General features: G+C 44.0%; 1 protein-coding gene across 1 annotated transcript in view; it reads left to right on the forward strand.

The window, feature by feature from the left end:
• LAMA3 (laminin subunit alpha 3) overlaps window positions 1–15,318 on the forward strand; it is a 267,946-nt gene that overhangs the window by 100,326 nt on the left and 152,302 nt on the right. Inside the window, 1 exon segment of the mRNA XM_043558464.1 lies at window positions 13,731–13,868. Within this exon segment, the coding sequence (XP_043414399.1) occupies window positions 13,731–13,868 (138 nt within the window).

Raw genomic sequence — 15,318 nt, forward strand, 5'->3', positions numbered from 1 at the left:
AGGCGGGGCTTCCAAGGAGACTCTCCATAGAAAGGCAGAGTGTTAAGCCCAGATTGCGGTAGCGTAGCTAGAGCGTAGAAGGACTGCAGTCCCACCATCTCCACAGCCATCTCTTGGTCCCCAGGAAGCCACGCGGGACTCAGCTACAGAAATGCTCAGTAGGTGCCGGAAGGCGGCCTTCTCCTTACTTCCCACCCTTCTAACCTTATTGGAGTACTTCTTTGCAAAACCAAGTTGACCTCCAGATGTCCGGAACCCAGCTCCAGGAGAATCTGGGAAGTGCTGTTTTTAGCTTGCCAGCCCCTGAGCACGGTGGGAGGCCAGAACCAGTACTGAGCCCTCTCACCTGCCAGGTCAGCCACACTGGGAAACCGTGGAGGCCGGTGCAAGCAGGACCGAGTGTCCCCGCGCTGGAGGCTAACGTGGTGAAGCACCACAAGGTTCACACTAGGTGTCACTTGGGGCAAGTTGCCTAGCCCCTGCGTTTCTCAATTGCCTCATAGTAATGCAGGTTACAGATGCACTGACGGTAAAGTTCTTCAAGCCTGGGAAGCTCTCACTTGTAGGGAAAAGAAAACGCTTCCTTTTCCTCCTGGCCCCGCGCCGGCGTGCCCTGTTCCCAGAACTCTATCCTTTGCCCCTGCATCTCAGCTTTTGCCACCTTGGAGCCACAGAAGCTGCCCCTCAGCTAGAGAAATCCAGTGTTAGCGGTTGGGATGCCCAGTGTGTTTCTCATGGAACTATCCGTAGGGGCCATGCTCCTGTTGGAATTGTGTGAACCACAGTAGATGTAGATTCCTCTAAACTGGCTCCATGGTCTGGCGTGGGAACCTCATTCTTGCTCATAATATTGTTCCTGGGGAAAGATATCCCAAACCATGAAGTTTTGCACACAAGTTAGGGATGATTACATTTCTGTTTTAAGCCAGAGACCCTGAGTCTGTCATGGACAGAGTGAGGAATCAGTGGGAGGGAGAGGAAGTAGAGACCTTACATTTCAGGTGTCCACGAGGGCCCAAGTCCAGAGGAGCTCATGGTAGGAGAAAGCCTTTTCAGCAAAAGCAGGAAGAGGAGGGTTAGGACAGGCAGATAGTTTATCTCCTTCCCCTCCTATAACAGGAAAGCATTTTCTAGCTGCCCTTTGTTTTGTTGACACTCCCCCAGTTATACCTTAAATATAAATTGAAGGCAAGGAGTGGACAGAATGTCTCATGTTAATTTCCTAACAATCTGTTGACATTCGTGTTAGTTCTGCATCAGCTGCGATTCTTGTGGTTGAAAGTATCTCAAAGCTTTTCTTTCTTCCTCCTCTTTACCAGCCACAACTCCAGACTCATTCTGCTAGAATGAATTACTAATCCAACCTAGTCATTCCCTTGGGCAAAGCTATCAGGTGGTGCCTTTGTGTATATAGATATAAAGGTAGAGAGTAATACAATATTTTAAGAATGCACTTTTCCACATTTCTTCACCACTGGAACGAATTCATCTTGAGGTGGGTAGAAAATGCAAAGGTGTATGCAGGACAAAGTGGAGGGAGGTGGGACTTCCAGAATGACAGAGTAGAGAGTTCAGTGGACCTCTCTCCAACAAAACAGACTTTAACTGGTAAAGAATTTTAAATAATCATTTAAATTCTCTGGAAATTGTCCTAAGAGCTAACAAAGAAACATTTATTTAAGAAAATCTAAATATTCGGGTGCCTGGGTGGCTCAGTCATTTAAGCATCCAACTTTGCTTCAGGTCATAATCTCACGGTTCATGAGTTCAAGCTGCGCATCAGGCTCTCTGCTGTCAGCACAGAGCCCGCTTTGGGTCCTCTGTACCCCTCTCTCTTGGCCTCTCTCCTGGTTGTGTTCACTCTCTCTCAAAAATAAATGAACATTGAAAAAAAGAAAGTCTAAATATCAGTAAGAATGATAAGTCTGTGACATTTGAGCTCCATTATCCCCTCCACCCCAACTGATAGTGCAGAACCTGCTTAGGATTCTCTTTCTCCCTCTCTCTCTGCCACTTCCCCACTCACACACACTCTCTCTCTCCCCAAAATAAATAAATATTAAAGAAATGAAACTGCTTTTGAATGGTTCAAATGGTTGATTTAGCTGGCCAAAATAGTTGTTATAAATATGTGCAAAGAACTAAAGGAAGCAATGCTTAATGAATTAAAGGAGGGTGTAATGATAAAGTATTATCAGATGGAGAATATCAATGAAGAGAGAGAAATTCTTTAAAATAACCAAATGGAAATTCTGAAGTTGAAAAGTGTAATTGAAATGAAAACTTCCCCAGGGATTCAGTCATAGATTGGAGCCAGCAAAAGAGTCAGCAAACTTGATGGTAGATCAATAGAGATGATTCAGTCTGGAAAACAGGAAAAGAAGGAAGATAAATGTACAGATCCTCAGAGAAATGTGAGATACCAAAGTGCACTGACATACACAGAAGGGGAGTACCAGACAGAGAGGAGAGAGGAGGGGCCAGAAAAAATAGTCAAAGAAATAATGGCAGAAAAACTCCTTGTATCTAATGAAAAACAATCTACACATCTAAGAAGTTTAATGAACTTCAAGCGGGATAAATCAAAGAGATCCATACTCAGGCAATGCATAGTTTAAGTGTTGAAAAACAAAGAAAAAATCTTGCAAGGGCAAAAGAACAATAACTCAGCCTATGCAAGGGAACCCGTTAGAATGTTAACTGACTTCTCATCCGAAACAACAGAGGCTAGAAGGTAGTGGGACCACACATTCTAAGAACTGACAGGGAAAAATTGTCAACCAAGGATTTTATATCCATCGAAATTATCTTTCAAATTAAATAAAAATATTCCCAGATTAACAAAAACAGAGAATTCGAGGCTACCATACCTGCCTTACAAGAAATACAAAAGGAGGTTCTTCAAGGCTGAAAGCAGATGACACGAGACAGTAGTTGGAATCCATGTGCAAAATACAGAGTGTTGGTGAAGGCAATCATGTAGGTGTTTTGGTCCGTTTGGGCTTCCATACCAGGATAGTACAGACTGTGTGGTTCAGACAACAGACATTTATTTTCTCACAGTTCTGGAGTCTAGCATTCTAAGATCAAGTGCTAGAAAATTGATTTCTGGTGAGTACTCTCTTTCTGGCTTGCAGACAGCTGCGTTTTCCTTGCAACCTCACATGGCCTTTCCTCTGTGTGTGGGCAGAAACAATGAAAGAGAGAGAGAGAGAGAGAGAGAGAGAGATCTCTGGTATCTCTTCCTTTTCTTATAAGGACAGCAGTCCTATAGGATTAGAGCCCCACCCTTATGACCTCATTTAAGCTTAATTACCCTCTTAAAGGTCCTATATCCAAATACAATCACATCAGGGGTTAGAGCTTCAATGTATGAATTTGGGGGAACATAATTTATTCCCTAACAGTAAGTATTACAAAAGATAGTATAATTGCATATTTTTATCCTTTCTTGTCTTGACTGATTTTAAAAGAAATTGCACATGACTGTATATACACACATATATGTGTGTATATTGGGTGGGCCCATAACATACATAGAATATATGTACATATAGGTGTGTGTAAGTCTATAACATACAGAAATGTGATATGTTTAATAATAGTAGCACAAAGGAGATAGGACAAAGACAAGAATTAGAATAAGGAAATGACATCAAATCTATGGAAAGAAATTAAGAGAACCAGCAAAGATAAGGATACTCTCTACATATGTATGTTCTCTCTTCTGTTGGCTTCTTTAGAAGATGCAGATTATATAAATAATTTTAACAACGTATTGTTGGGTTTTGACATATATAGACATAATAGGTATGGCAGTAATACCACAGAAACAAAGAACGGAGTTACATAGGAGTAACCGGACCAGTTCACTGGAACTAAGTGAATATCAATCTGAAGGAGATTCTGATGAGATGTATTTTGTAAATTATAGGGCAACCACTAAGACAATAACAACAAATAATTATTCAGATCATTAAAGGAAGTCAAATGCTACACTAGAAAATATCCATTTACTACAAAACAAGGCAATAAAGGGTGAATAGAGAAACAAAAAGATGTGAGACGTAAAGAAAACAAAATGCAAAATGGCAGAGGTAAATCCAACCATATCAACAACAACATTAAATGTGAGTGGATTCTATACCATGCCATATGCAAATTTTTACCCCCAGTGGATCAAATGCCTAACTGTAAGAGCTAACAAAGCCTGTAAAACTCCTAGAAGAAAACATAGATGTAAATGTTTGTAACCTTAGGTTAGGCAATAGTTCTTTAGATTTGACACCAAAAGCACAGGCAACAAAAGGAAAAATAGATATTGGACTTTTAAAATAACTTGTTTCAAAGGACACCATCAAGAAAGTGAAAACACAACCCATAGAAGTAAAGTATTTGCAACTCATGTACCTGATAAGGCACAGATATACAGTATCAAGAAAGAACTCTTACAACACTATAATTAAAAGACAACCTAATGAAAAAATGGACAAAGGATTTGAATAGTTTTCCAAAGAAGATATACAGTGGACTAATAATCACATGAAAAAGTGTGCTGTATTGTTAGTTACTAGGTAAATGCAGATTAAAAGCACAATGAAATATCATTTCCTGGCCACTATAAAGGCACACAGTAACAAATGTTGGGAAGGATGTGGAGAGATTTGAGCCCTCATACATTGCTAGTAGGAATGCACAATGATAAGACCATTTGGAAACAGTTTTGCTATTCCTCAAAAAGTTAAACCTAGAGTTCCCATGTGATCCAGGAAAGCCTACTCCTAGGTATATATATCCAAGGGAAGTGAAAACACAAAATCACATGGTAGCTTGTATGTGAATGTCCAAGGCAGCATTAGCCAAAGTAGCCAAGAAGTGGAAGCAACCTAAATGTTCAAGAGCTGATGAATAGATAAATAAAATGTACCATGTCCATATTATGGAATATTATTGGGAATAAAAGAATGAAGTATGGACACCTACCACAACTTGCACGGACCTTGAAAATGTGATGCTGAGTGAAAGAAGCTAGTCACAAAAGACCACATACTGTATGATTCCATTTATGTGGAATGTTGAGAACAGGCAAATTCATAGAGACAGAAAGTAGACGAGTGGTTGCTTAGGGCTGGGATGGAGGGGGGGGGAGGTGGAGATGGGACAATGGGGGTTGCCTGCTAATGAGTATGGGGTTTCTTTTAGGGGGAACAAAAATTATTTTAAAGTTAGATTGTGCTGACGGTCGCACAACCTTGTGAACATATTAAAAACATTAAATTGTATATTTAAATGGACAAATTACATTGTATATGAATTATATCTCAATAAATCCAACACATTAAAATGGGGTATTTCCTCTCCGGTCACCCATCAGCCTTATCCCTCTGTACATTTGCACCCAACTCTCCTGGTAGCTTATTTACAACAGTGATGAAACAACATGCATTAGAATTTTGGAGTTAAAGAAATTGAAATTACTTATTTTACGTCAACTGATCTGAGATCCAGGAGAATAAGTGAGAGCGAGGTAGTCGCAGGGTGATTAATGAGTATCACCATGTTTCTTGACTCCCAACCTGGCGTACTTAAGGAATTATATTCTCTGCCTTAACACTTGCAGTGCTTAGAGGTCCCGGGATCTCAAAAAGTATGAGGACAAGGCTTCCAAGACTGCAGTTTTTACACTGCAGGTCACACATTAGTGTATGGAGAAGTCATGTGAGTAGGGGCCAGCATTAAAGTGAAACAATAGACTAGAAATTATTAGAATGCATTATAAGCAGTCATGGAAAGAAATGTTTTGCAAAGTTATTGTTCATTGTTAGCTTATATTTTAATAAATATCTGTTTCTATATCTTTATCATCTGTCAATCTGTGTGTATATTGGGTTACAGTATAAAATTATTTCTTAATGTGGATGTGGCTAAAAAAAAAAGTGAAAAGCTACTGTGTTAAGTAATCCTGGAGGATTTGTTTATGATTCTGAGCAGATGGTCACTTTTCTCTCATTCTGCTCTTTGCTTCTGGGGCTTCAGACTCTCAGATAGTTACTGCCTGAAATTGGAGCGTTTGGGTGAATTTAGGATCCCTCTTTCACCTGGAAACCGTTGCTCGGTAAATTGTATCAATCTTCTGATAAATCCATTTCATCTGTGCCGTATACATTTCGTAATTCCTTCCTAGACCTGTCCAAGGGGCAGGAAACCACTCTGTCTTTATCTTTTACACGCGATCTGTAGGACAGGGGCAAGGACCAAAGGGCGTGAGGATCTCATCTGAGATGCACACTCTGTTTCATCTTTAACCCATAATCTTGCCTTTACTCTTCTGCCTTAACCCCAGCAAGAAGGAGGGTAGGAAGGTAGAATTATTAACGTCCTGAGATTTGAGCTTAAAGTGGGTTTTGACTCAATGATTGCTCTCCTACCTAAGAGAATGCCAAAAAGCCCCAGAACTTACTCCTGTGTTTATCTAGGTGCAAGGGGACAATCACCTACACTGAATGAAGTTGAAAAGAGCCACAGGATTCATTTAATTACAGTAGGAACTGTGCTTTTTTAATACACTAATTGCATGACATTCAGTTGCACCTTTATGTGGTTTAATTTACCACATAAATTTACCATTAGTTTCTTTTTGTTGTTTGTTTCTTTATTTTTGAGACAGAGAGAGAGGCAGCGTGCTAGCAGGGGAGGGGTAGAGGGAGAGAAGGAGAAGGAGACACAGAATCTGAAGCAGGCTCCAGGCTCCGAACTGTCAGCACAGAGCCTGATGTGGGACTCAAACTCACAAGCCGTGTGATCACGACCTGAGCTGAAGTTGGATGCTTAGCCAACTGAGCCACCCAGGAGCCCCACCATTAGTTTCCTTAAAGGGACTCCATGATTCTGTTTTGTTTATAGGAACTGTGATCATTAAAAAAAAAATTTTTTTTTAATGTTTATTTATTTTTGAGACAGAGAGAGACAGAACATGAGCGGGGAAGGGTCAGAGAGAGAGGGAGACACAGAATCCAAAGCAGCCTCCAGGCTCTGAGCTGTCAGCACAGAGCCTGAAGCGGGGCTCAAACTCGTTAACCACGAGATCATGACCTGAGCCAAAGTCGGATGCTCAACCGACTGACCCACCCAGGTGCCCCCAGAACTGTGATCATTTTTAATGCTTTGCCTATTAAAACATGGATTTCTGTAACAAGCTTCAAACTCTGGCCATTCTTTTCCACTTAAAAAATTACTGTTTTTAAATACATGCTATAATTCTTTGAACTGCAGTAGAGTATTATTCCATCTAGTTGGAATTTGGTTATCTGGCTCCTGTATCTGGAGGAAAAATGAGAACCAAGCAGTAAGATCCCTCAACGACTGTTGCCTCTGTAAAGTAAAAAACAAACAAAAACACCTCCAAAAATGTGCACTAAAATCCTTGCATTTCACTACTAAAAGCATCCTGTAAGCCCCCTCTTACCTATGCCTGTCTCTCTTTTTAAAAAATAATTGTACGAATTTGGTTGTTTTCTAAGCCAAACCCGTGGTGAACTAGAAACATGAAATTAGAAGGGAGGGAAAAATTGCTAAGGCAAACACACTAACAGTAAGGGAGGAAACGGAAAAGCAGACACGAAACTGAGGAAGAATAGCAACTTGGGACCATTTAATGAAGAGCAAATAATCCTCAACTCAGGAAGTACTCAGAGTGTCACTATTAGAGTAAGTAAATGAGTATTATGATAATGGCTCTGGATCATGATGAAGGGGTGAAATTATGTCTGAATATCTGTTTCAGAAGGAAGGAAGATCCATAATACATTTAAAAATTTTTTTTCAACGTTTTTTATTTATTTTTGGGACAAAGAGAGACAGAGCATGAACAGGGGAGGGGCAGAGAGAGAGGGAGACACAGAATCAGAAACAGGCTCCAGGCTCCGAGCTATCAGCCCAGAGCCTGACGCGGGGCTCGAACTCCCGGACCGCGAGATCGTGACCTGGCTGAAGTCGGACGCTCAACCGACTGCGCCACCCAGGCGCCCCGATCCATAATACATTTTAGTGAGAGTACTGTTTAGTGGGGCGCCTGGGTGGCTCAGTAGATTAAGTGCCCTACTCTTGATTTCAGCTCAGGTCGTGATCTCACGGCCCTGGGATTGAGCCCTGTGTCAGGCTCTGTGATGGGCATGAAACCTGCTTAAGATTCTCTCTCTCTCTGCCCTCACCCACTTGCATGTTCTCTCTCTCTCTCTCTCTCTTTATCAAAAAAAGTACTATTTAGTAAGAGTACTTTTACAATGAGAACATTTTGGTGATCACAGAGTCAGTTATGACTCTAGTTTCATGTAACAGAAAATGTAGCCTAAACCGGCTTAAGGCATAAAGAATTTAGTGGCTGTAATTGAACTGTCCAGGCATATTTGGTTTCAGGAACAGATTGATCCAGAGGCTCAAAAGATGTTGGTGGGATCTGTTTTTCTCCATCTTGCAAGTCTGCTGTCTTGTAGATTGGCTTCATTTTTAGGTCTCAGATGGTGGTAAGATGGTAGCTGACACTCTTTAGGCATTGCTGAGGCCTGAATTGTGTCCTCCTCAAATTCATGTTTACGTCCTAACCCCCCAGTGTGACTGACTGTATTTGGAGTAAGGGAGTAATTAAGGTTAAATGAGGTCAAAGGTTGGAACACTGATCTGAGAGGATTAGTGTCCTTCTGAGAAGGGACACCAGTGAGCTTTCACACGCCCTCTCTCTGCCACGTGAGAGCACAGCAGGGAGGGAGGGAGCCGTCTGAAAGCCAGGAAGAGTCTCCAGGAAGCGAATCTGCTGGCACCTTAATCTTGGACTTCCCAACCTCTAGAACAGTGAGAAAATAAATGTCTGTTGTTCAAGCCACCCAGCCTGTGGTATTTTGTTACGGCAGCCCAAAAGACTTGGACATTACTCCTTCCAGGTTCAAGTCTAGGGAGAAGAGCATGCATTTCTCCAAGCCAAATCGGGTTCTGATTGGACCATATGCCCATTCCTGAACCAACCCCATGGCCGTGGAAATCTGTGCTCTGACTGGCCAAGCCTGAGTCTCCCCCCATCCATGGGTGGAGTAAGGGGAAGAGCCGCCCCTTCCCGCCGCCCCCTCCCACTGCCTCAGCAAAATCAGGGTGCGTAACCAAAACAGGTGGCAGAACTGTGTGTCATTAAAATGCTCAGCTCTCTGAGAAAACCTGGTTCCCCAAAGTGACCAGTCCAGAAGAGATCAGGAAGACGTCTGAGGTTTAAGGGTAGCATTTTTCTTCCTAAGAAGATGATACGTGATGTGAAAACTAATCAGCTACTGTGTATAAGGCAAGATCCCTTGTGTTAAATGATAAGAGTCTGGATTGAAAAATTAAAAAGGAACGTATCATCTCACTTATATTTTTGGTAGAGTTGGTTTGGAGCTCTGCTTCCAAAGGTCTACCAAAGTCATCTGAGCTCCCTGACTGCAAGGCAGACCACAGAAGAATGGTGCTGAGGGCTGCAGAGAGGGGCCGAGGAGAGGAACAGGTGCTCCCTGGCTCCCTGGGTGAATGTGTGTGGCCAGCCTCTGCCTGGTTCTGTCTGTGGTTCAAAGTTGTGGCTCAAGTGGAGGGAAAGGCTCACACAGTGAGGCAGAGGGAGAGGTACATCCCCACTCCAGTGACGGAGGCAGCACTGTTCAGGCTTTGGAACTCAAACAGGGGTATGTGGTGGGGGGGGGAGCGGGGAGCAAATCACCTGAAGTCCTATGTCAGGGGACCTTGCCGGAGCACACCCAGCTCTGAGAAGCCCACCTGCTCTTTTCCAAGTTTTTCAGGAAAATGCACCATCCACCACATTCCTGGCGTGGTATAAGCAATACACCCCGAAGCTCGTTGTTCTATTTGGACCACTGGGTTCTGGAAGAATTCCATTTGTGATGTCTCTCTTCTCTTGCTCTTGCCTTTTTCTAACTGCTATTGTGATCTTTTTAAAATTTTCCCTCGGGGGCAGCTTTGAGGTAAGTGGCTGAGGCTTGGACTCACTGAAATCTGAGCTTAGTCTAGCAGCAAGGTCTAACCCAGTGTTTTAATTTGTGTGGTTTTTTATTTTTGTTTTTGTTTTGTTTTTGTGTTTTTAAGACGAAACTGATTGCTTGGCCACTGAATTTTAGAATAGAATTAACATGACCCCAAATACCACATCAGACGGTCCAATATATGCTAGCCAAAAAATGTTCCTAAGACTTTAAAAATCTTCTTGAAAAGGAGCTTGAAAATCCTTCTAAGCTGTTCTTGCCAACCATGCTTCTGCATTCATGTTTCGCATTAACTTAATTTGGTCCAGACTTGCCTAAGCACAGTGCCATATTCTTCTTGTCTTAATTTCGACTCACGCAAGTGCCCTGCTGTTTTCTTTTTCGTAGGTGAAAGTCACGTCATAGACAGGAGACCACATTGGAGAACTGCCTATTTGTATTTCAGACATGTGTTTACACTAATGCCTGGTTCAGTTCTTTATCTTCAACTACAGCATACAACTGTAGTTCTTTCAGTTAACTTGGTCCATTTGGGGAGGTTTACTCTCTGCCTTTTCCTCCTCCCACCACATCCCCCCTCTTTTCCTCCCCACTCCCACACTCCTCATTCCTGCTTTCCTCACCTTCATTTTTCTCTCCCTGCTCCTTCTCCTTCCCCTCCTTTTCTGGTACAGCTTGCTGGGCAGCAGCTTGTCAGCACTTAGAACAGAGGCTAGGAAGGGGCGCCTGGGTGGGTGGCTCAGTCGGTTAAGCGTCCGACTTTGGCTCAGGTCATGATTTCATGGTTTGTGAGTTTGAGCCCTGCATCAGGCTGTCTGCTGTCAGTGCTGAGCCTGCTTCACATCCTCTCTCTCCCGCTCTCTGCACCTACCCTACTCATGCATGCACACTCTGTCTCAAAAATAAACATTAAAAAAAAAAAAACAATAGAGGCTAGGAGAGTGAGTTGCAGAAATAAATGGTCTGACCATGGATAGGAGCTGAGGGTGTGCCAAGTGCAGCTGTCCCCAAATTTCAACCACACTGACCCAACCCAGGGCCTGGAACTGTCCCCATTGGAGATTGCTGTAATCCTTGGGTTGTGGTGACTGGTCTTTCCATAGAAAACGCCTCTAAATAGGTTGCCAGTGCAAGATTAACCTCCTACCTGTCAGCATAGTCCCATGAATCAGACAAACCAGCCAAGAGAAATGGCACCAGCTATTGGCAAATGGTGCTGTAGGGAAGGTTGATGGCCTGGGATGCTCCCAGGAGAGCCCTTCCAGCCTTTCCAAGAGGGGAAACAAAACCCTAGGGCTGGACATGGGGAGCGATCTGAAGCCACGTTCTGTGCAATTTGGTCTTGAACTGGCCCTTCACTTTGCAATTCAGGTTTTGTCTGGGAGAATAGTGAGGTGGTTGGTTGGAAGAAACCTTAGATCTTCTGTAGATTTAATCTGCCCTATGCCCAGGTAACCAGAGAGGTGAGTGGTAGTGGCAGCATGTGCTGTGGAACTGACTGTTGGCTTTGTGGCTTTGACCGGGGAAGGAGCCAGTCTGCTTTTCCAGAACGTGTTTTTCTGTTTTCCAACAGAAGGAAAGGCTCCAAAGTCATGGGCAGGAAGAGCATCCCGGAAACAGTAAGGGGTGATGTTTACCTTGTGATTTACATGCTGTCTGTAGAGCCTCGCCTCACCTGATGAGCTAATTTACTGATGGAGAAGAGGATGGTGTTACTCATACAACACCTGTCTCGTGGCGGTGTTGCGAGATTCAGTAAGGGAATGCATGCTGAGAAACTATACAGAGTGGACCTCAGGAAGATTTCAATAGTTACTTACTCTTTCATTTAACAGGTATCTGTTTGGCATATACTAGGGACCAGGGCTGTGTGTGATGTTGGAAGACACTGGGGAACACAGCAGACATTCTTATCTCTTTGGAGCTTGACTGTCATTATTTTTTTTTTTTTTTTGCTCTTTGGGAGTAAAAAGGTCTTAAAGCTGAAACAGGAGTAGACAAGAGGTAAAATACTCCCAGAAACTCCAAAGGACCTGGACCAACACAAAGAGCAGAATGAAAGTGTTCGTAAGACATTATAGTATTTCCAAGAGTAAAGAGGGGCTGCCAATGTTGAGGTTTGGGTTTGGGATTTGGCAGCTGTCACTGACGGCTGGATCGAAACGAGACATGGGATGCCAGATGGAGTAATTCACCATTTAAAACCATGTGCCTTGCGTTTAAGGCTGGGTCTTTGTTTTCACTTCTGGAGTGTAACTGTGTCTCCTGAGGCTCCCTGGACAACCTCTGTGGCCGTCGGAGCCAGGGGCGATGTCCCCCACATTATGCTGGCTGGAGGTGCCACCACTGTGCTGCCCCAAATGCCTGTGTGGGTTTCTGCATTCTCTTTCCTGTAAGACGGAAATAGCAGAAAGAGCAGGAAGAGAACCAATAGGATGTATGCGTGTGTGTGTATATAGAGAGAGATTTATTTTAGGGAAGTGGCATTATTGTGGGGGCTGGTGGGTCTGAGATCTGCAGGGCAGGCTGGCGGGCTGGAGTCCTAGGGATGAGCTGATAGGGTAGCTCAAGTCCAAAGGCAGATCTCCTCCTTTGGGAAACTTTCTCTTAAGCTTTCGACTGATTGGATGAGGTATCTGCTTTACCCAAAGTCAACTTATTTAAATATTAGTCACATCTTAAAAAAAAAAAAAAACTTTCACAGCCACATCTACCTTGGCGCTTGCCAAACATCTGAGCCTCATAGCATAGCCAAGTTGACATTTAAAAATGAACCATTGCAGGGGCACCTGAGCAGTTCAATCTGTCGAGTGTCCGACTCTTGGTTTCGGCTCAGGTCATGATCCTAGGGCCGTGGGATCTCTAAAGTAATAATAATAATAATAATAATAATAATAATAATAAAATATATACTCACCTTTTATTTATTTTTGTTTTTATTTTTTTTTACATGTCTATTTTTGAGAGAGAGAGTGTGTGCGCACCAGCAGGGGAGGGGCAGAGAGAGAGAGAGGATCCCAAGAAGGATTCTGTCAGCACAGAGCCCAACACAGGGCTTGCACCCAGGAACCGCGAGGTCCTGACCTAGGCTGAAGTGAAGAGTCACTCAAATGACTGAGACACCCGGGTGCCCTCACTCATCTTAAAAAAAAAAAAATTAATGATCATAGAACCTAAGAACATCTCAATAATGTGCCCCTTGGGAGGGACGTGATCTCTGTAGGCAGGCCCTGGGGAACATGGGGCCGGGAAAGAAGGCTGAGCCAGATGGCAGTAGACGTGAGTCCTTGCCTACAGTCTGCCAAGAGCCAGCTGAAGGGCATTAGGCACGTTTCCTCATTTCTTTTACAGTTTCTTAGCAGTGGGGGCGGGGGGGGGGGTGAGGTGCTTCATACTATGTCAATAATTCCCTGGCCTCTCTTCTGGATGTTTAGCTCTCTGAAGTCAGGGCATGTGTGTCTTTCCTAATTACCTCCACCCCAACACCTCATCCCAGTGCCATTGAACACACTGGCCTTTGATCAGAGTCTGCTGGAGGGATGAAACAAAGTAGGAGGGTAGAATGGTGGTGAACGCTCTGGGTCTGCCTCTACCTGGCCGTGCCTGTCTGAATAAGTCACATAACTGGAACTTGCGTTTGGGTCTCTCTGACCCTCTGTCATGCTCTTATCCAGGCCCTGCTGCCCTGGGTCTGACTGACACCTTTTTATCCAGCCTGCCAGTGTTCAGTCCTTGGCTCCTACCAAACGCCTTGCAGCCCAGTGACGGGGCAGTGTGAATGCCAGCCGGGGATTACAGGACAGCGCTGTGACAGGTGTCTCTCAGGAGCCTCTGATTTCCCCCACTGTCAAGGTAAGGAAGACGGCAGAATGCCAGACGTCGGGTTCCTCTCTGAAATGTGTGTGGCCAGACTCCCAGACAAGCCCAGGAGATCCGCCACTGGTCACCTCTACACACTTGACCCTAATCTGCCTGGTTCTTCCCCAATTCGAGTCCATTGAAAATGCAGGTATCTTCACGCCAGTCAGAGTGGCCAAAATGAACAAATCAGGAGAGTATAGATGCTGCAGAGGGTGTGGAGAAGCGGGAACCCTCTTGCACTGTTGGTGGCAATGCAAATTGGTGCAGCCACTCTGGAAAACAGTGTGGAGGTTCCTCAAAAAATTAAAAACAGACCTACTCTATGACCCAGCAGTAGCACTGCTAGGAATTTACCCAAAGGATACAGGAGTGCTGATGCATAGGAGCATTTGTACCCCAGTGTTTATAGCAGCACTCTCAACAATAGCCAAATTATGGAAAGAGCCGAAATGTCCATCAACTGATGAATGGATAAAGAAATTGTGGTTTATATACACAATGGAGTACTACAGGGCAATGAGAAAGAACGAAATATGGCCCTTTGTAGCAACGTGGATGGAACTGGAGAGTGTGATGCTAAGTGAAATAAGCCATAGAGAGAAAGACAGATACCATATGTTCTCACTCTTATGTGGATCCTGAGAAACTTAACAGAAACCCATGGGGGAGGGGAAGGAAAAAAAAAAAGAGGTTAGAGTGGGAGAGAGCCAAAGCATAAGAGACTCTTAAAAACTGAGAACAAACTGAGGGTGATGGGGGTGGGAGGGAGGGAAGGGTAGGTGATGGGTATTGAGGAGGTCACCTTTTGGGATGAGCACTGGGTGTTGTATGGAAACCAATTTGACAATAAACTTCATATATTGAAAAAAAAAAAGAAAATGCAGGTATCTGATGTACATCCTCAAAGGAATCCAGAATTGCTTTGTTCCTAGGAAAAAAATTATTTTAATTCCATGTGTTATGAATTTGTATTTCTTGATTTACACGTAAATTCTCCGTGTCGAGCAGTGTGGCAAAGGTGACCCCTTTTAGCTGCAACAAGTGTTCCTTGACCCCTTCCCAAGGCATCCTGCCTTCCCTCTGGTTCCAGGTCCGCAGCACTTACACCGGCTGCCCTGTAGTCCCCTGAGGGGTGATTCCAGTGGGTCCCCTTGCTGGCAGGCAGAGAAGGCTTTGCTGTGCTTCTGCCCCTGTCTCCTTGCTGCCCCTGGCCTCCTGGGGGATTGTCGTCACACAGCATAGGTGCGAGGGGAGAGGGGGTGACCTAGAGTCTAATGAGTTTGGAAAGAGTGAGCCAAGGGGAAACACTGTTACTGTCACAGGTCATCCCCACTACTCACCCCTCGCTGATGAGGGGACGTGGAGAGTCCTCTGTGCTCTGTGGCAGAGGGCACAGAAGGAAGACACCTGTGCCCTTGGGGGTGTACCGCCTCCATTGGTG

The sequence above is a fragment of the Prionailurus bengalensis genome, chromosome D3 (genome assembly GCF_016509475.1).
Source record: "Prionailurus bengalensis isolate Pbe53 chromosome D3, Fcat_Pben_1.1_paternal_pri, whole genome shotgun sequence".
Classification (NCBI taxonomy): domain Eukaryota; kingdom Metazoa; phylum Chordata; class Mammalia; order Carnivora; family Felidae; genus Prionailurus; species Prionailurus bengalensis.